Below are 20,808 nucleotides of genomic sequence, written 5' to 3'. Positions count from 1 at the left end.
ACTGTTTGGCATCTTTCTCAAAGACTGGAGGAGCCACAGATTAATGTATGAGGTTCTCTATCACAACCACAACAAAGGTTTTTCCCCCAAAGATGATTCGTTGTTTTATTAAAAGTATCGACAGTTTCTACATATGACCTGCTCCTTAAACTGATTACAAAATCAGAAACACAACATACACAGGCCCCAGTACAAAAACACTTTTTTCTTTCCTTGAGTTTTTGTTTACATTTGTTGAGACACGTCAGCATTTTAATAAAAGTGAGAAGGGCTGTGAAAACGCGAGTGGTGGTGACACACGTGGGGAATACAGAGAAGTGCCGTTGCATTAGGTATCTGAAAGTGCTGTGCCAGTCCAAGCACAATGATCTCAATCCCAGCAACCGGCTGACTCTCATGTCTGCTGCTGCTGCTGCTGCTCCAGCATGACTTCACAGGTGCGTCCCAGTTCTCCCAGTTTGACCTTGGCATACTCGGCTCGGTTCAGTGCCATCTGACAGTCCTTCCTGGCTGAATAGGTAGAACCTTCATGTGGCTGACCAGTCGCTACCTGGAGAAAGAAAAAGGAGAAACAAACTCGAATCTGTTGCTCACAATATTTCTATCATGGAGGTAAGTTCTTCATTTATAAAAATAAATATTAATAATTAAAAGAAAAACTGCATCAGTTTGTATTTGTGAACCTCATCTATCTATTAGATTTATGATTTTAAAAATTTCCTACATAACTCTTAATTAAAAACATTTTCTCTTCAGTTTTACAGTAGTACAGAGAAAACCCCCAACAATCAGACGTCCCCAAGCACTTTAACCTTAACATACTGTAGACTTTTTACCTTTAAACAGAAAGCACACGACTGTTGTTGTGATTTGGTGCTATATAAATAAATTGAACTGAATTCAGGGTCACATGATGCAGCCCCATCTATAAACTGAAACTTATTAAAAAGAAAAGTGTTAAGCCTGATCTTAAAAGTAGAGTGGGTCTCTGTCTTCTGAACCCAAACTGGGAGCTGGAGCAGACAGCTAAGGGCTCTGCCTCCCATTCTACTATCAGAGCTCCAGGAACCACAAGTAAGCCTGCAGTCTCAGGTTATTATCCTAATTCATATTATCCTAACTCTGTTAGGATAATATCAAATCTTGAAGATATGATGAAGCCTGATATTTTGAGACCTTGTAAATGAAGACTTTAAATTAAATTCTGGATTTAACAGGTGGGAGAAATTTGCCATGGAGAAAAGAATTAGCAAAATGTAAGCAGATGTTTCATAAGCTATAAACCTAAATAGATACTATAAAGCTAGTATACAATTTGGAGATTGAATCTCAACAGCATCATCGTCCTAAATGTAAACTGGTATCTGGTACCCTTGATGAAACCTTACGCTGACTGAGAACACCACAGCCTGCAGCAGTCAACCATACTGTGTAACTGTAAACTCTGTTTTCTAGTGGAGGTGAAACCGTTTCTGAAACAGGTCTGCAGCTGTGGATTTAACCTGTGTAAGGTAGCGGATCTGGCCACTCAGTTCGTTCTCCACTCGGCTGACTGAGTTCTGGAACTGGATGAGCTGTCTGTCCATGAAGCTGGCATTGTGTTTATCTTTGGAGAGTTCAAGAACAATGTTACCTGCAAGGTCAAGCATAAACATAGAAACGTGACTTAAAAAGACTTGATTAGACACAAAGGCAGAGAGTAAATTTAAAACGTGATTCTTTGTTTTAGTAAAGGACTGTGCTATGCTGACGATTGGTCGTTGTTGTAGAGTCAGCCAAACAAATGGAAACAAATTGTGTTGTTTGTTTTGTGTCTAAGGATACTGAAAATTGGTTCTTTGCTAGGTTTCCTGTTATGTGTATGGCTTATTAAGCCAAAACCATTTTAAATGTAACAGGTCTGAGGAGTAATTTGAAACTGAGTGAAAAATCCTCAAATGTCGAAGGAAAATCTTTCAGAAAGCCTGGAAACTGCGAGCGAAACGAGGTGCTGAGTCGAGACTTTTGCTGAGGAATACATTTTCCCCTCTGTGATAAAAACCAAATCTTTACAGCGGCTGATATGTACAGAGAATAATGATCAGCCAACGATCTGTTGGAAACAGCTAAGTGGAATTTACAGGATCTCTCAGGTACTTGTCCTACTGTCGGATGAAGAGCATCAGAAAATCAGTCAAAAGTAATCAACGATGCACGGTTTGATGTAACAGCCGCAAGAAGACACTCTCTCACCGGCACACTGCAGCACCATCGCTATCTCCTTCTCCACATCCTCCAGCGCTCTGAGCCTGTCATTAGCCATCAGCAGGCGGGAAGCAGCCGCTCTCCGAGGACCAGCTCAGCACAGTGATCCAAGGTGTGACCCAAAGCCACTTAATCGAGTTTAAACGGAAGAAAACTTACAACTACTGCAGTCCCTGCAACTTTACTAACGCGTTATGGTTGAGAGCAGGGTAACAACAAAGAGCTAAAAACTGACGTCACTGAAATATGACGGCATCAGAGTCGCACAGTAGTGACGTTCGCTTGGCGGAGAGGAAAGATGGCTACATCGGCTTGGCTGCATGGCCCATCTGCTATGCGACTAACTGAGGGTTTGGTGTCTGTTCTGAAAGAGCAGCGTCCGGAGCATCTACCCGCTCTGCTAGCAGGCTACAGGGAGCACGGCGTGTTCCAGACACAGGTAGGGCCCGGCCCGAGCCAGCTCCGCGGCTGGAAGCTGCTTCAGCGTTAGCCTGCTCTCGCTGTGCGGCAGCCGCGAGAGGCTTTGTTGTACAGTGGCTGACATCTGGAAGTATGGCAGGACCATGTGCAGCAGGAGCTGAGCTGGTTCCGTGTTTCTTAAACGTTTTGATCTCACTGTTCTTTAAAACCGTCTTGTCTTTGCAGAGCGCGTGCGCCGTTGGGGGTCTCGTGGGTTTTAGCAATGCCAAACTGGGCTCGAGCAAGACCAGGTGAGAAAGGAGTACCTCAATCAGCTGTTGTCATAGGCTGATCATACTACAGTTTTTAATGTTAAGTCTTTATTTTTAAGATGTATACCAGCACCTGAGCACTGTCCTGGACCAGGGGAGGTGTTTAGCCGCATCTTGTCCTTAAATTTGCTGACTGTCTGAGTGGTGTCCAAAAGTCATGTGGACTTTATGGATAAGGGGAAACGTTCAGGGGAAAACCTGGACTTGTTAGGAGAACACGGTGTCCATCCCACTTTGAATGGAGCAGCTCTCATTTCTAGAAATCTTCCAAATTTATTAAACCCCCCAAAATATAACTATCCAGAGTTGGGACCAGGAAGAAGGCTTGCAGTCTTACACGCCTCTCTGCAGCTCCTCTCCTCCTGTTATCCCCCAAACCCCATCCCCATCCTCTGTGTCTCCTAAAACAACAAACAATCAGCAAAAAATGATTTAAAGAAAAAAAAAAGAAAAGTATCCACAACTGTGCCGTAAAGTGAAACAGTGAAGTGTGGATTATTAAACATTTGCCCTCTGTCTTCTTAGTCCCTGTTATTACATGACAAACAAATCGATTTACTCTGCCTTACAGAAACCTGGTTACAGCAGGATGATTGTGTTAGTTTAAATGAATCAACATCCCTGAGTCATTCTAACTACCAGAATCCTCGAAGTACAGGCCGAGGAGGGGGTGTGGCAGCTCCTACTTCAGCTTATCAATCAACCAAAGACTCAGAAACACTAATCCTCGTCCACCCCAGCTGTGAAACTCAGAAACCAGTCTTACTTGTTATCATCTATCGTCCACCTGGGCCTTACACACAGTTTCTGATTTCTCAGACTTTGTATCTGATTTAGTGCTCAGCTCAGATAAAATAATTATTGTGGGTGATTTTAACATCCATGTAGATGCTAAAAATGACAGCCTCAACATGGCATTTAGTCTGTTATTAGACTCAATTGGCTTCTCTCAAAATGTAAAAGAACCCACCCACCACTTTAATCACACTCTAGATCTTGTTTTAACATTTGGCATAGAAACTGAACATTTAACAGTGTTTCCTGAAAACCCTCTGCTGTCTGATCATTTCCTGATAACATTTACATTTACAATAATTGATTACACAGCGGTGGAGAGTAGATTTTATCAAAGTAGATGTCTTTCTGAGAATATAATCCACCCACTGTTATCATCTTCAATGCCCTGTACCAACACATTTCTGTACTCCCATAGAGGTTGATTGTCTTTATAATATTTTTACTTCTTCACTGCGTATTCCTGACTCCCTGGTATAACGCTCAAATGCGCGCCTTAAAGCAGATAATTCATAAGCCAGAAAGGAAGTGCTGTCTCACTAATTTAGAAGATCTGCATTTAGCCTGAAAAGCCAGTTTGCTGCTCTCTTAAACAAAAACATCCATAAAGCTAGAACGTCTTACTGTTGATCACTTATTAACGGAGTAAGAACAACCCCAGGTTTTCATCACAGCACAGAAACAGCTTTAGTGAAGGTTACAAATGATCTTATGGCCTCTGACAGTGGACTCATCTCTGTGCTTGTCCTCCTCGATACTAGCGACCATCAGAGTCATGCTTAAAGACACTGCGCTGCAGGGATTTGAATCATGATTGTCTAATAGACTTCTGTTTTTTGTGAATGGAGAGTCCTCTTCACACACTGAGGTTAATTATGGAGTTCCCCAGGGTTCAGTGCTAGGACCAATTCTGTTTACGCTGCGTACGAAAAACTAGTTCATGCATTTATTACTTCCAGGCTGGACGACTGCAATTCATTATTATCAGTATGTCCAAAAAACTCGCTGAAAAGCCTTCAGCTAATCCAAAATGCTGCAGCAAGAGTCCTGACAGGGACTAGAAAGAGAGAGCAGATTTCTCCTGTATTGGCTTCATTGGCTCCCTGTTAAATCCAGAATTCAAAATCCTGCTCCTCACATACAAGGTCTTAAATAATCAGACCCCATCTTATCTTAATGAGCTATGATTGTTGGGTCTTTACCTCCCAATATAAAGAACCTTGAGGCAACTATTGTTGTAATTCACACTTTATAAATAACACTGAATTGAAGTGAGCATTAATGACGATGCTCTTTTGGTTTTTCCTATTTTTAACACGTGAAAACAACATCCACTTTGTGCTTTTACAAATGATCAGCTATACTACAGGATATGACGTGTGTTTTATTAACCTCGGTTCATTCTAACACATTGATGAGTCTCCATGCGAATGTCCAGTTTCAGTAGCATTTTGTTTTTAAACCCTCATCTACTCACCTTTAGATCAACATCTCCTGTTGATACAATGTTATGAATGTGAATGTAATCTCACACAGTCGAAACAGATTCACTCTGATACTGTGTGTTTCTAACATGATTCTGTGTGAGCAGGTTCGAGGGGCTCTGCCTGCTCTCCATGCTGGTTAAAGACAGTTCCAGCGATCTATTCCAGCAACACTGCCTGTCGTGGCTGCGCTCCCTGCAGCAGGTCATACAGGTAAGATAAAGTCACATGTCGGCTGTTATCATTACAATATTGCTATTTTTCTCCATTTTATCTTAAGGTCTAAAAATTAATGGTTAGCGTTTCATTTTTAAAATTAAAAATACTTTCTGTGTTTTTGTTCTTTACTAGTCTCAGGCTCCAGTTGAGACTGTGCAGCTAGCAGTGAACATTCTGAAGGACTTGCTGCAATACTCATCTCAGCTAGCAGAGCTGGCCAGAGAGGTTGGCCTCAACTCCATCCTGGGCATCCTCACATCCCTGCTGGGTCTCAAGTCAGAGGTGAGGTGACAAGGCGGTGAGTGGAAGGGCCCACCAGGAGGGCTCCGGAGCCCCTCTGGTGGAGTGTGTATCCAGGTACTTTGACACGCAGTTAGTGCCACAGAATGTGAGTGTTAGCCCTGCCACAGACTGGCGACCCTGCCTCTGACACCGCCCCACAACCCTGATGAGGATGGGTGAATTGAATGCCCTAAGTTCTGTTTAGTTACAATGTAACACTTTATGTATAATTGCATCTGTTCTGTTACATCTGTTATTATTCAGTTAGCTTCAGCTCAGATATCGATCCTCTAACTAGCCTTAAAACGGTTTATGTTCCCGTTTGATGTTAGTGTGAGCTGGCAGCCATGGAGGGAATGACGGCCTGCATGACCCACTATCCGAGAGCTTGTGGATCCTTGAGGGTGAGACACTCCTTCCTGAGACTGTTTGGACTGTTATCGTGGTGCTATTAAATATCTCTTCTTCTTCTTCCTCTTACTATATAACATCAATAATAATAATAATATCTATTATTTATTAGTCATTGCTGTCACACAATTCTGACAGATTGTCAGCAAAATAAATAAAAACATTCAATTTATACTTGGAATTTTTTAAACCAGTATATAGGTTAATGTTACTACAGTATTACTTTAGCAGTATTCTGTGCTGTACTCTGTATTCTACTTAAGTAAAGCTGTACTTTGTTACTTGCTGCCTCTGTTTAGAACCCAGCTGTGTCAAACCTGCACCTGTTTGTTGTTGTTTTTAAGGACAAGCTGGCAGCGTATTTCCTTTCCAAGATGGACAGCACAGACAGGAAAACACAAGAGGTTTGACAAAACAAGCACCAAGTCTTTTTTAAAAATTATTATCATTATTTGGAGATTTGTTTGAACGTTTGTTTTGCTGTTACTCTGTCAGATGGCCTGTCAGTGCTACGGTCGTCTGCCCTGCCTGGGCGGCGTGCTGGACAGAGGGGTCGGGGCTGGCAGAGCTGAGGGCTGGACCAATCAGATTCACTGCCTACTGGCCTCAGCCAATGGCCTGCTGGCTCAGCTCTACCAAGGTTCAGAAACAGGTGTGTTGTTTTCTTTGTGAGCAGTGGTGACATTTGGCTTCTGTGTGTGTTTGTCTCCGTCCATGTACGCTTGGAGTTTTTAAATTTTTTAGTGAAAAGAAGCAAAAACACGTCAGTTAACAAACAATGAAAACAAGAAATTCTTCAAATCTGTGTCCTTCCATCCAACTAATATGAAACATTGTGTTAATTAAAATGAATCACTATTTAAAACTGTAAAAATAAAAGCTTTTTCATAAGCCAGTAAAGTGTATGTGGGCCAGTGGAACTCTGGACCCTGAATTATGATTAATATTAATTATAACATGTTTTTTTATCGCCATCAAAGCACAGACACACTCAGTCGTTTCATGTAGAAACACAATCCGATGGTTCAGTTTTGGTTTTTTGACAGATTCAAACAATCAGCAGTTTATTCTGAAAGAACTTTGTTGTTTCTCTTTGAATTCTTTATCATTTCTTATTAATAAGACAAAAGTATTTCTTATTCGAGCTGCAGACCTACATGTGATATTAAAGCCTAAAACTAAAACGTAACAAAAACAGAAGTTTTGATTGAATCTTGGGTTAAAGTCCTGTTTTCGTCGTCCACAGTCCTCGACGTCGTTGTCGTGTCGATGCACCTTGATTAACTCGATAATGTCAAAGCAAACTTCTCCTGCTGGCCACACATTTTGTTTAAAATGGTGCAGTTACGTTCTTTTGTCTTACAGCGCGTCACTGTGGCCCCAAACACTGTGTATCACTCCTCACTTTTCTAGATAAAATGCATTTCTACCAAGTAAATCAGTCAGTGAACCGTGCAGTGAACAGCTGTCAGTGTTGGAGGTGCTGTGACGTGATGGTGTGACTGTATCCGTTTACTGTTACCGAGGTTACTCACACTCGATTGCTTCTTGCGGTCACAGATGGAGCGATGCAGTATCAAGGTCCCGGGATGGAGCTGGCCTTTCCTCACCTGGACCAAACAGACCCCCTGCTGCTCCTGCAGCTCCAGCACAGATACACTGCTGTGTGCCTCGCACTCAAACACACACTTAGGTACAACACATGCAGACAAGCACACACCTTTCAAGTTCACTTGAATTGCAAAAGCAAAGGTTTGTGTTCTGCATAGTTTGGCTCTCGAGCCATTTGGATCGTTTTCATTCACTGACTTCTCAGGAATTTGCATATTAGGACCAAAAGGATTCAGGACAGCCTGAGATGGTTTTCAGTACCAGTCATGTCACTGGTTGCCATGTTCTGTGTTCGTATTTGGAATGGTAGTACCATCGTGCGCTTTAGTTTGAATAAAAGCGCTACTTCTAGAGCGTTCCAGGTGAAGTCAGTCTGAATTTCTTGTTTCCCACTCAGAAGTTTCATCTGGAATGACTCTCAACTTGGATTTGACCCTCCTGCACAACCTTTAATCTGTGCTGCCACTGTCGTGTATCTGTGACCCTATTAAACCAATCTGCGGTCAGGCTGTCTGCATGAACATGCTGCAGCTGTGGGTGGAGTATTTTCTGTATCGATAGTGATGCACAGATTGCTTTGCATTACTAAGAAGCAAAGCAATCTTTAGACTTTACTACTGCGACGTGCTCAGTTTAGGAGTGAAGTCGTGTCAGAGCTCTGACATCAGACTTCTGAACTAACTGGAATGCAGCTTTATTGACCAAGCTAGATAAAAATAAAGTACTGGTATTAGGATAACTGGGATACAGAAAACATCTGGAAAACACCAAATTGAATCAGTTGTACCTCTTATTTCTTTACCTCAGCTTTTTAGCATAGTTGTAACATTTACACAAATACACTCAAAGGCCCCTTTGTTTAATAAAAACTGTGTTAAAAACCTGTACGAGCAGTAAAGGCTTTCATTGTTTCTGGTACTCGTTGCATTCCTTTGTCGTTTCCTTCCATCAGAGTAGATCCCGCCTCAGCTGTGCGTTTGCCCGTCAGGCCAATGCTCAACTTGGTGTGCCGAGCCCTTGCTGTCAGCTCCAAGAGCATAGTGAGCACACACACAATAACATTTATTGAACAGAGACTGTGTCAAAAGCAGTACTGATCTTAATGCACGTTTGACTTTGTGTGTCAGAATTTAACAGGAGATGGAAGTGTGAGGCTGCTGGTCCTCCCCATCATACACAGCAACACCCTGGAAGTCCTGTCAAGTGTGATCACTGTGTGAGTACTCGCACACACACACAGGAGGCCACATTTTGATTTCCTGCAAGCCTGACTCTTGGATTTGTGCTGTGTTACAGAGTACGGGTCGGCATGGTTCAGTACGCTGCAGTAATACAGAGGCTGTTTTCTCAAACACTCTCTGCTTGGACCCCCCTCCCTGAGACCAGTGTGGGACAGCAGAGGGCCTACAGGTGACTCACAGCCTCGCACAGCTCCTGTTTGGATTATTCCTGACTGAAGCCGCGAGTTCAGCCTGCAGTTGGAAACCTCGTACACACCTAATATCAGCTAGTGCATCATATTTCATTATGTGTGTGCAGCGTGTGTGTAGCTACAACCTACAGTTGCAATGAGAGCCTGTGGAGCAGAGTCAGTGGTTACCAAGACAACCACCAAGTACTGTAACAACTGGAAGTATAGTAACAAAATCTTTACAAAGGTTTCCTCAGAGAGGCTGATGTAAGATCACTGTTCTCATCGCTGCCCTGAAGTGTCCTTAGCACGCTGTGTGTGCTCGCAGACGTCTACAGGAGTGAATGATGACCATTTAGAGGTTTTTAGTCCCGAGAAAAGAAAGAAAGTCTTAACTGATCTGTTGCAACACAAAGAAGATGAAATGAAAACACTGTGTGGGGATCGAGGAGCTTATTTTAGTAACATTATGGGAAACTGGGGACAGTCTGAGCTGCTGCACTGGGGAAGATTTAATAATGTGTTATCAAGTGTATTCATCTCTTGTTTCTCCTCCTTCCCACAGTGCAGTGCGGGTGTCAGTGTACAGAACCTTGGAGCTGTGGGTCCAGGTTGCCGGAGCGTCTTCTAGCATCCTTCAGGGAAGCCCGGGGCACTCGGAGCTCCTCTTTAACCACCTACTCGGGGACATCACACCAGGAGCAGAGTCTATCAAGGTAGGGGAAAGATGCATTTGGACTAATCGTCGTTACTAGTCTGTATCATTGCACTGCCACCAGATGGCGCATCAGTGTTGAGAAACGCCATAAATCTGATCATCTAGGCCTCATATTTTGTTAACACTGTTAGAAAAACATCGCAGAGAGGCTTCACCTTTACTGATAAGGTGAGGAGTTGAGTCATTCAGCAGGGGCTCAGAGTAGAGCCGCTACTCCTCCACATCTAAAGGAGACTGCTAAGGCTGTCGACAGATCTATCAGCTGGCCTTGGAAATGTTCAGCCTTTCAACAGATGAGCTGGAGGAGGTGATAAGAGGGAGGCTGCTGCCCCAAAGCCTGACTCCAGATAAGCAGAAGAAAAACGCTGCATGATTCACTGTTTTGTTGTTTTAGTTTGAAGTCGTGGTCATGAAGTTTCAAACAGAGAACCTATTAGTTTTGGAGGTTTTCCACTAAAGGGTTATCAAATCTAACTTAATATCTGAGACTCGTCCATTTTTTCCCACGGTCAGTCGACTGCGAGATTAGTCATGAGCACTAAAATTTACTTTAAGCTCTGACCTTTATGAAACTAAAGGGAACCAGTGGTTTGTTGGGATGTGCTGAGCTCTCTTCTGTTCCTGCTCCTGTGCGTGGGGTGTCCTGTTTCCAGCTCCGGGCAGGACTATCGGCTGATGTTGTTCCTGGAGGAAAGCCCGGCCCTCGTAGGACGAAGCATTTGGTGATGGCAGATACAGTCGGGCCATCGCTGCAGAGGAAAGGAGACCATCTAGCCAATCAGGATACCTGCCTTGCAGCTGTCAGGGGTGAGATGCAAACCAAGTTTAATGTTACTGGGAGTTTACTGGTATACTACATATGATATTCTGATACCAGACTGATCTTTGTCATCCTTGTAGCACTGAGACAGATCATACAGACCAGTGGGACGCTACTGAAGGACGACATTCACAAGGTAAATGTGATTTAAAGTAACATAAGCGCTACAAAAGAGTAGCAGAGGGAGACACTTTCTACAGGCGTCTCCAACCATCCACAGATCAGCCTCTGCTGCAGCGAGTGGCACCGAGCCGCCCGCTTTGGAAGAAGATCCGTGTTTAAGCAGACGTGATGTTTGCAGTTCTGTAAGCAACGATTTCCTCCACCCACAGTGCATTTCTAATGATCCACATGAAATATCCCAACGTGTTCTAATATGTTCTTGTAGCCAGAAAAGAAATTATGTAACTTTATGCACAAATTACAGTGATGCATGTGTACTTTTTTTAAATAGAGAACACCCATATCTATGAAATTGTTGCTCAAAGTGCTGCCGAACATCATCTCTGTTTAAACCTTGTTCTTCTTTTAAAACTGAATTTTTCAGTGTACAGTCTGATGGAGTCATGTGTGTTATTGTTTTAAACTTAATTATTAACATTATGCATGAGTGTTTCCTGTTGCTCATTTTACTTGACTAGCAGATTGTTTTAAAAGATTAACATGGTTATTAATGTGTTATTAAATAGAAACAGGCCGTTTTCCTGCTTATTACACAGAACCTACCAAAGGTAATAGAGTAGTAATAACATAGAAATTAGCACATTATTGCATTCTTGTTCCTGGCTTGTTACCCTGCAGTTCCCACATCATTAGCTTCAGTTTTTGGACCATTATTATCCAATTGCATCAATTTCAGTGCAATATTACTCGACTGTAACTGTAAGTGGTGTGGTTAGCGTCGACGTGTAGTTACATGTCTCAGCAGGTCCACGTCAGGTTGTGGCGTAGGGTTAAAATGGGATACTGATTATAAGTTATGATGTAGTAAGACACGTTTCCCATCTTGTGATGATCTGCAGCTGTATTGTAAAGTAAAATACTTTCGCTTGTTTTTTCCATCATTTAGCATTTTTGGTGTATTGCAGGAGAGACTCTTCATTTTATTGTTTTTAATAACGAACGATTACACTGTTGTGTCCTGTCGATTCCTTCAAGCGGCTCCATGAGGTGGTTCTGCCACTGTGTGTGCGCCTGCAGCAGCAGCAGTCTTGCAGCAGCAATGCATGTGAATCTGCAGGGAGTGCGAGTGGGCAGTACAGCAGTGCTCTGACTCGACGAGAACTGTACAGGTACGATCTTCATGTTAACGATGAGCCACACATTAGTGTTTCAATAGTGTTACGGTGCTCCTCCTGCTTTTTGTTCAGGTTGAGTTAAAATTTTCCGACCACTGTTGACTGAAGGAATATCCACACAGTGCTTTATTCAGACTGGACCCAGTCTGACACCACCCTAGCACCAGCACCACTGTGGGCCCCGAACTGGTCTATGTTCTGTAGATGCAAAAGTCCACTTTAGCTTCGTGTTGGACTGAAGGAGCTGTTTCACTTGTATGAATTTGAAGGTTATTGCTGGCCCTGGTCCTGGTCCCCTCACCCTGTTGGCCCCCACCTCTGACCTGTGCTGTGTCAATCCTCAGTAACGGGCGCACCGACAGGAATGTTAAGGTAAGCCCTAAGGACCTGAAACGCTGCAAAAAGGTTTTTAAAAATGTAGGACCGTGTAGTGAGTGGAAGGATCAACATTTCTCTGTGAAGTTGAAATAAAATAATTATGGAGACAATGATGTACAATCTGCCTCAAGTCTTCTGTTAAAGGTCAGATTGACTTAACAGTTTCAGACTTGGCAAAAACATGAAGTGTTTGTCTGTTCACTGTTTCCAGCTTTTAATCAAACCCATCGTCCACTTTCTCAGGTGTCTTCGTTCTGCGCGGAGGCCTTGACCATCTGTAACTTGATCCTTCATCCCCGCTTTCCCTCCATCGCCCTTCCTTTGCCACCTCTCACCATGAAACCTTCCTCCACCACTCCGGTCCTCCCCTCTTCCCAGGGACCTGCCCCTGGATTAACCTTGCCAACCCTGCTTGGAGGTCCTGCCCCTGGCCCTCCTTTTCCTGCTCGTCACTCTCTCAACCTGGGCCCTGCTTCCCTTCTGAGCTCTTTTGAGAACCATCTGTCTCTAGTTCCGGGACTTCCAGGCCAGGGTCCGACTGCAGGAGACATGATTCTGTCCCCACATACGCACCACCAGCCTGATCCCGCAGGCCTGGGCCCTCCGGAGGGACAGAGACCTGTGTTTGTGCGTTTTGACAAAGAGGAAGCCGAAGACGTCGAGATCTCTCTGGCAAGTGACTCGGACGACAGCGTGGTCATTGTTCCTCCGGGTATGCTTAACATGGAGACTCAGCAGGACGACACAGCAGCAAACTCACAGAGCATGCCCTCCTCTGCACCGGGTGGCACTGGTGTGACACTCGCAGGTGCAGAATCTGTCACCATGGTCCCAACTACGGCAGCCACAATAGACGGGGTCTCTCTGCCCAATGACCTGGCTGCCTCTTCCCCCCTCCTCACTGCTTCCACCACCTCCATCAACTCCTTTCCTCCTTCCAGTGCCTCCGTGGTCTCCCTGGTTCCACCTTTGAACTCCAGCACCTTTACAGCTCCACCTGTTGGTCTGGGGGAGTCATTGCCTGGCAGACCGCAGCTCCAGCAGATGCTTATGCAGCCCTCCACGGCAAGCCAGGCTGGTCCCATGGGGTTACCGCTCCAGATGCACCTGCAGAATCAATTAAGTCAGCAGGGACGGCACCTCCACCAGCAACCAGCTGCTCCTGCCAGCAGCGAAGATTCTGCTGTCATCAATATTAACAGTACTGATGATGAAGAGGAAGATGATGAGGACATAGATGAAGATGAAGAGCTGGAGGAGGATGAGGAGGAGGAGGGGATAGATGAGGAGGACGAAGAGGAGGATGTAAGTGAGTTAGCTGATGAGTTTTTTGATGGGGAGGAATATGAGGAGCTGGATGAAGAAGACGGTGAAGATTTGGAGGAGGAAGAAGAGGAGGAAGAAGAGGAAGAGGATGGCGACATACCGCCTCTGGAGGGAGTCGAAGACAAAGACGGAGGGTCGGGGATACAGGAGGGGAAGCTGGATGAGGGACGGATTTCTGCATTTAATGTGGAGGAACGCACAGAAGGAGGGATAGAGGAGATCCAAACTAACAGGGCGCTCTTCGGAGAGGACAAGATGAAGGTGCAGGAGGTGGAGAGCATCGGAGTCCTCGAAGCGGCTCGGGAGGGCGAAGTAGAAGAGGAGGACAACGAAAGGATGGATGACCCCACCATGCCGCAGATCCTGTGTGTCACCGGAGGAGCGTTGGAGGAGCGGGAGGAGGTCGAGGAGGAGAGGGAGCAAGCCGGAGCAGAGCTGCAGAAAGAGGAGGAGTGTTCGTGGGAGCAGGGAGCCAAGGAGGACGAGCCGCAAGCAGCTGAGTCCGAACAACCGGCCAGTCAGAGTCAACAGGTAGATCCTGCAGCTTTGTGAATCATACTGTTGAATGACAGCGTTACACGGCTCAGCGTGCTGAATACATTAGACAATGTAATGAGGCTTTACAGTACAAGTAACTCAGAGTGCAAGTGGGCCTTTCACAGGACCAGCAGATTTAAGGAAAGAGGGGGAAATGGAGACAGGAAAGAACAACAGCAGGTGGTGCAGCATGAAGAATAAAAAGGTTTATCAGTGTAATCAAGGCCACTGATATCCATGACACGCTTCATGGAAACAAAGTTGTTGCTTTCAGCAGTGTGCTGTGGAGAAAGTAGTTCAGAGTAGAAAGACAGACGCCCTCTACTGGTAAGATCAGGCTTCAAACTTTCCCTTCATAAAGTAAACAGCTGGGGCTGGATCAGGTGACCCGATTATGCTGCAGTGGCCTTATATGCAAAATATACATGAATTTCTCACAAAAAGCCTGATTTTCTAATGTGATTGTCACAGTCTGAGCTCCAGATTATCTCAGCAGCTCAGTCATATATTTGTACAAATGCACATGAAGTATTACTACACAGTCTCTGTTAGAAATGTGTTTTTCTCCTATATATGATAAATAAAGAGAGTATTGCAAGGAAACTGAAGTTAACCACCTAAAGCTTTCTGTCTGTATCAGCAGGAATCAGCAGCTGAGCCTGCAGAGGACGCCAGCGTGAGCGATAACCAGCTGCCCAGCTGTGAGGACGAACAGCTCGAAGCTGTTCAAGCAGGAGACTCGACAGCAGTGGCAGAGTCTGAAAACACAACAGAACCAAATGTGACAGAGAAACAGGAAGAAGACACTGAGAAGAGCTCTGAAAAGGAAGCAGAGCAGCCGGAGACGGGAGCAGGAGGAGGGCAGGAGAGTAATGGAGAGGAGGGAAAAGGAGTGAAGAGGAAGAGGGAGGAAGGACATGGAAAAGAAGAGGTGGGGCAAAGCCCAGAGAAGAAAAAGGTATTGCTTTTAATCCCTCGTTAAGATGCAGATGGTAGCTGCTGTTTGTCCACTGACTGAAAGCTTCTTCAGTCAGGGTGATGACCTGACTGTATGAACTTGTGCTTTACACTGTGTGACGTCGCTCTCTTTCAGATGGACGATGAAGCCATGGCGTCAATGTTGGCTGATTTTGTGGCGTGTCCACCTGATGATGAAGACGGTGCTTCTGGATCAAAAGCCTCATAAATATTTGCCAACCTGAACTGAAATTAACACTGATCTCCGGCTTCTGTGAGCAGAATCTGGCAAAACATGTATCGTTAGTCACATTCCCAAGGTTTAGTTACCTCAAACATCATGCTTTACATCGCGTGTCACAGCAGTTTAATATGGCGTTCAGTCTTTTAACCATCGGGACCATTTCTGGCTGGTCCGACTTTCATCCCCGGGTTATAATTGGCTGTCAGGTGTAAGAGAACTCTTTTCTACGGCGCACCCAGTGTCCTCCCAGCAAGGAGGCAAAGCTCCGTGAAATGTGTTAACCTGATGACTTGTTGTTCTTTACAGCACAAGTATCTTCCAGCTAGTTTGCAGTTTTACTTTTGTTTGTATGCATCTTTTTTGCTGTCATGGTTTGGCATCAACGTCATGCTTTGTTAAAAAAATAAAATAATGTACTTCCATTACATGTTTTTCTTTTGTTTGGGTTCTTTTTGGGGTTTTTGTCTGACGTCTACTTGCATTAATCATTGTTATGGGACTGATTTGCTGTACATGTTAGAGGTGCTGCTCCTCCACGTTGAAAGGATTTGGGGTGAAGGAGAGGGAGGTGTGGGCATCTCTGCCAGCCGCTTTGTTAGCCTTGGAGGTGCGCAAGGCTAACGGATCCCCGTCTGACCCATCTGCTGTCATTTTAAGAACTGGCTGAGCCAATAAACTGCATTCAGCAACCCGCAGGACTCCAGCACATGCTGCAGGTTGATCTACAGCAGCGGCCCCCGGGCCAGAGCCGTTTGGTACCGGGCCGCCAGAGTTCAGGCTCGGATGTGAAATTTATGGTTTTCAGTGTTTTTATCGTTAACTCGGTTTCCCGGGGTCTTTTCCCGCGTTATAGTTTGGTGTCTTATTTTGAAAGAACTATTTACGCGTTGCCATAGCGACCAGAGAGCATTAGGATGCTAGTCTGTTGTTTGCGCTTTTCCGGAGGATGCTGCTAATAAAGTTAGCTACACAGTGAATTCGCGTATTTAATACTGTATTTACAAAATACCACAGTTGTTCTCTTGGTCGTATCATTTTATTTTGTTTTATTTATCCGCGACAACTCCGTGGAAATATTCCGTGGCGCAAAAAAGGTTGTAGAGCACTTCAACAATGAGCAAGCTTTTTAAATGAGGAAGACACGAGGCGCAGCTGCTGCAGGGTCAATGACTAAAGTGGGAGTGGGCTCGGCTGCAGTGTGAAGATAAAGCTCTCACTGATATTGCTGTCAGAGCTGCCAGTCATACTTCCCACGCTGTCTACATGCATGTTCTCACGCAACTGAAAAACAAATTTCAAACTGAACCTAAGCCAGTGCACAAGAGTGTCACACGGTCACAGGGGAACGCCCCCTCCTTTTTAAATAAAAACTCATGACTTTAAGTAAACAATCTCAGATGTACGTACCTCAGTGGAAACCTGGTAATATAACATACTACATATGTAGATGGTCCCAAACATAAAGAGCATTACTATAAATGAACGTTCACTGTTTCTGCTTCACTGTGGCTCAGTGCAATCTAGTGAACATTTAAGACACCACACACAACAGTTTGTGTCAAATAAATCAAATGCAGTAAAATGGCAGAAACAAGAATCAAAGGACAGTCGATGTAACATTTTTTTCCTCAAAGATATTTTTATTGAAGCAACAACAAAAAACAGATACACAGAATTGTTAAACAACAGACAAGTAAGTTTCACAATGATTGAACTGAAATAATAGAATGCAGATTAATGACACACTCACATATCTTGTAATTGCTTTTATCAGTTTACCCCCACTTAGCCCCATCCCTCAGTCCAGGTAGAAAAGACCCGTCGCAAATACAACAGGACAAAGCAGATATATAAGATGAAATAATTGAATCCAAGGAATTAGTCGACATTTAAAGGAAAAAATAAAGAACAAAACTAAAGAGGACGTGACAGATGTCCAATAGGAATAAAGAGAAAGCTTGATGTAAATATTAGCCTGTAGAAGGCAAACCAGTAGTGACCCTTGATGACTGCTTAGATATTGTTATTACAATAATAATTTGTTTCTTTTTTTAATGCAGTTTGATGAAAAGTTCAAATACAGTGTAAAAGTAGTGAGCCTCCCCTCGTTTCTTTCCATTTTCCAAGGAGTCAAACTTTTCTTTTTAAAATCTTTTTCCTTTGGCTGCTTTTTCTCTCACTCTTCAGTTTAGACCTTCTACCCGACAATTTCCTGAGGAATCTGGTTTGTTTACTTGGCCACATAACATTGACTAAGAATTCATTCAAGCCTCAAAAAGCTCCGTACTCCAGGGATGAACCAGTTATTGAAACCGTAGCCTCCTTTGACGCGGTCTCACTTGTGTACCTACAGCTGCAGCAGTGGAGACTGTCAGGAAACTGAACCAGCTCCAGTGATACTTGCACACTGATAGGCCGCTGCCTCAACGCCACATGTTTTAAATACAACGAGGGTTTCTACAGAGCCATGGAGGGAGTGGAAGTAGGGCTCTTGGCTCCTTCATAGTGAGAGCACTAAGCCACAGACACAGATATGTGGATAACACCTGGGTCAAAATCAACATGCAAGACGTAAAAGTTCACATCAACTTTGTTCTTCTGCCGTTTTAAAAAAAGTAACAAAGTCGAAAAACTCCAGTTTTTACTGATTTCTTTGTCTTTTTTCATTTTCAGTATGTTTCTTATTCTTATTATTCCAACACATCTGCCTTCAACCTTTAGGAAGCACACAGTGTCTGATGTTTTATTTTAATTTCACTAAAACATTCTAATAAATAATTTCTAAAAATTGCTGTAACTGAAAGTGTGAAAGACTTCAGGGCTGGGCTAATGCTTCAAGATCCTAACGACGTCCCTGATGTGTGATCAGGCTGCTGCTGTTACCTCAGTGACCTGTTGTCTTCTTAGGAAATTACAAACTGACACAACTACAACTTCACAATGCTGAACTTAGCAAAGTGTGAGGAAAAACCCCAGAACAAGACAGACGGATGTTTTCCTCGTAGCTGTTTGGAGATGATTAAAATATTCTGCAGCAGCTCCTTTTTCAGCGTCTGCCAACAGCTTCAAATATTTAGCAGCATGATATCAACTATTTAGATTGTCTGCAGTAGATACTACACCCTCAATACCCAAGAATCACCTTCAGCAACTGGAAACAGCTGTGAAAGCTTTGTCGACAGCTTACACTGTTACTAAAACTGGAAGATTTAATGGAAAGTTACCATATTGTGTTCATTTCAGCAAGTGTGTACAAGTGGTGAAAAAAATAGAAGACCCTGAAATCTGAGGTTGTCCAGTTACTTTGAAATCTGAGGTTGTCCAGTTACTTTGAAATCTGAGGTTGTCCAGTTACTTTGATTGCTTCATTGCACATTTTGCTGTCAGTGTTTGTGTCCAGTTGTTCCCTGAAGGATCAGTGCACATCAGGATCTTTTTGATTGGAGATTATGTATCGGAATTTCAGGACCAGACCACGCCTCCAAACACGCTCCTTCCGGCTGTCATCTATATAGGTTCCCCCCAGTTCTGCAAACTGTTCATTGTTGTTCACGTGCCCCACCCTCCCTCCTTGTTCTCAGTTCTTTAACGTCTTCACTCCTATTTAGTACATGGGGATCTGCCAGGCCCAGGAGCCGTCGCCAGTCCCCTTCGAGGTCTTCCCCAAACCGCAGCTCAATTCATGTCCAAGCATCACCTTTACCCACAAAAACGCTGTCAAACCTAAAATGAGGACGTGGGCCCAGCTAGTGAAATTACTGAACAAGAACGCTGATGATGGACTACTACACAGGAAACCACTAAGATCTCACAAAAAGAAAAAGAAGTACAACACATCTTCTGTTTGCAACAATAACCACAGAGGTTCCTCAACACTTCTTAGTCAATGTTCTGTGCATATGTAACACAAACATAAGTCTTAACTGCACATCACTGTGTCAAAGTCAGCGTTATTTTCAAAACCCATATGTACAGATCACATTTAACATTGCAGGAATCCCCAGCAGCCTACGTCTATTGCAGCATAACTAAGGCAGGATTCAGGGTCACCTGGTCCAGCCCTAACTATATGCTTTAGCAAAAAGGAAAGTTTGAAGCCTAATCTTGAAAGTAGAGATAGTTTCTGTCTCCTGAATCCAAACTGGAAGCTGGTTCCACAGAAGAGGGGCCTGAAAACTGAAGGCTCTGCCTCCCATTCTACTTTTAAATACTCGAGGAGGAACAAGTAGGCCTGCAGAGCGAGAGCGAAGTGCTCTAATAGGGTGATATGGTACTACAAGGTCATTAAGATAAGATGGGGCCTGATTATTTAAGACCTTGTATGTGAAGAGCAGGATTTTGAATTCTGGATTTAACAGGAAGCCAATGAAGGGAAGCCAATACAGGAGAAATCTGCTCTCTTTCTAGTCCCTGTCAGGACTCTTGCTGCAGCATTTTGGATTAACTGAAGGCTTTTCAGGGAGTTTTTTGGACATCCTGATAATAATGAATTACAGTCGTCCAGCCTGGAAATAATGAATGCATGAACTAGAATATTTCTAATTTTAGAGATGTTGCACAAATGGAAGAAAGCAGTCCTAGATATTAGTTTAATATGTGCGTTGAAGGACATATCTTGCAAAAATGACTCCTCACAGCTTTACTGGAGGCCAAGGTAATGCCATCCAGAGTAAGAATCTGGTTAGATACCATATTTCTATGATTTTTGCTTCTCTGTGTTGGTACAGGGCATTGAAGATGATAACAGTGGGTGGATTATATTCTCAGAAAGACATCTACTGTGATAAAGTCTACTCTCCACTGCTGTGTAATCAATTATTGTAAATGTAAATGTTATCAGGAAATGATCAGACAGCAGAGGGTTTTCAGGAAACACTGTTAAATGTTCAGTTTCTATGCCAAATGTTAAAACAAGATCTAGAGTGTGATTAAAGTGGTGGGTGGGTTCTTTTACATTTTGAGAGAAGCCAATTGAGTCTAATAACAGACTAAATGCCATGTTGAGGCTGTCATTTTTAGCATCTACATGGATGTTAAAATCACCCACAATAATTATTTTATCTGAGCTGAGCACTAAATCAGATACAAAGTCTGAGAAATCAGAAACTGTGTGTAAGGCCCAGGTGGACGATAGATGATAACAAGTAAGACTGGTTTCTGAGTTTCACAGCTGGGGTGGACGAGGATTAGTGTTTCTGAGTCTTTGGTTGATTGATAATTAAATATACTGACCACAGGAGCAGAGAAGTGCTCGTCTCATACAGAAAGGCTGAGAGAAAAAATGAGTGTAGCAAAAGTGTAGAGAGAGAGAGGGAGAGAGAGAGAGAGAGAGAGAGAGAGAG

At 43.7% G+C, this 20,808-nt stretch overlaps 2 protein-coding genes across 3 annotated transcripts; one reads left to right on the top strand and one right to left on the bottom strand.

The window, feature by feature from the left end:
- Positions 1–77: 77 nt before the first annotated feature.
- med11 (mediator complex subunit 11) lies at positions 78–2,337 on the bottom strand. Its single transcript, XM_084924686.1, has 3 exons — positions 2,233–2,337; positions 1,503–1,633; positions 78–550 (listed from the first exon to the last, which is right to left on the bottom strand). The coding sequence occupies exons 1-3, from the start codon at positions 2,300–2,302 to the stop codon at positions 395–397; spliced, it is 357 nt and encodes a 118-aa protein (XP_084780812.1). The 5' UTR covers positions 2,303–2,337; the 3' UTR covers positions 78–394.
- Positions 2,338–2,542: 205 nt separating this feature from the next.
- pelp1 (proline, glutamate and leucine rich protein 1) lies at positions 2,543–15,893 on the top strand. Of its 2 annotated transcripts, none has more exons than XM_084924684.1 (19): positions 2,543–2,683; positions 2,890–2,954; positions 5,362–5,467; positions 5,606–5,755; positions 6,088–6,159; positions 6,511–6,570; positions 6,662–6,818; positions 7,727–7,859; positions 8,730–8,817; positions 8,905–8,993; positions 9,074–9,187; positions 9,754–9,904; positions 10,560–10,713; positions 10,807–10,862; positions 11,885–12,018; positions 12,294–12,396; positions 12,646–14,259; positions 14,909–15,223; positions 15,359–15,893. In XM_084924684.1, the coding sequence occupies exons 1-19, from the start codon at positions 2,543–2,545 to the stop codon at positions 15,449–15,451; spliced, it is 3,795 nt and encodes a 1,264-aa protein (XP_084780810.1). In that variant the 3' UTR covers positions 15,452–15,893. The 2 variants fall into 2 exon arrangements, with proteins under 2 accessions (XP_084780810.1, XP_084780809.1); XM_084924683.1 differs by having other exon boundaries at positions 14,906–15,223.
- The last annotated feature ends 4,915 nt before the right edge of the window (positions 15,894–20,808 follow it).

The sequence above is a fragment of the Perissodus microlepis genome, chromosome 3 (genome assembly GCF_051167445.1).
Source record: "Perissodus microlepis isolate ML-2025 ecotype Zambia chromosome 3, ASM5116744v1, whole genome shotgun sequence".
Taxonomy (NCBI): Eukaryota; Metazoa; Chordata; class Actinopteri; order Cichliformes; family Cichlidae; genus Perissodus; species Perissodus microlepis.
This window is presented reverse-complemented; position numbering and strand designations above follow the sequence as displayed.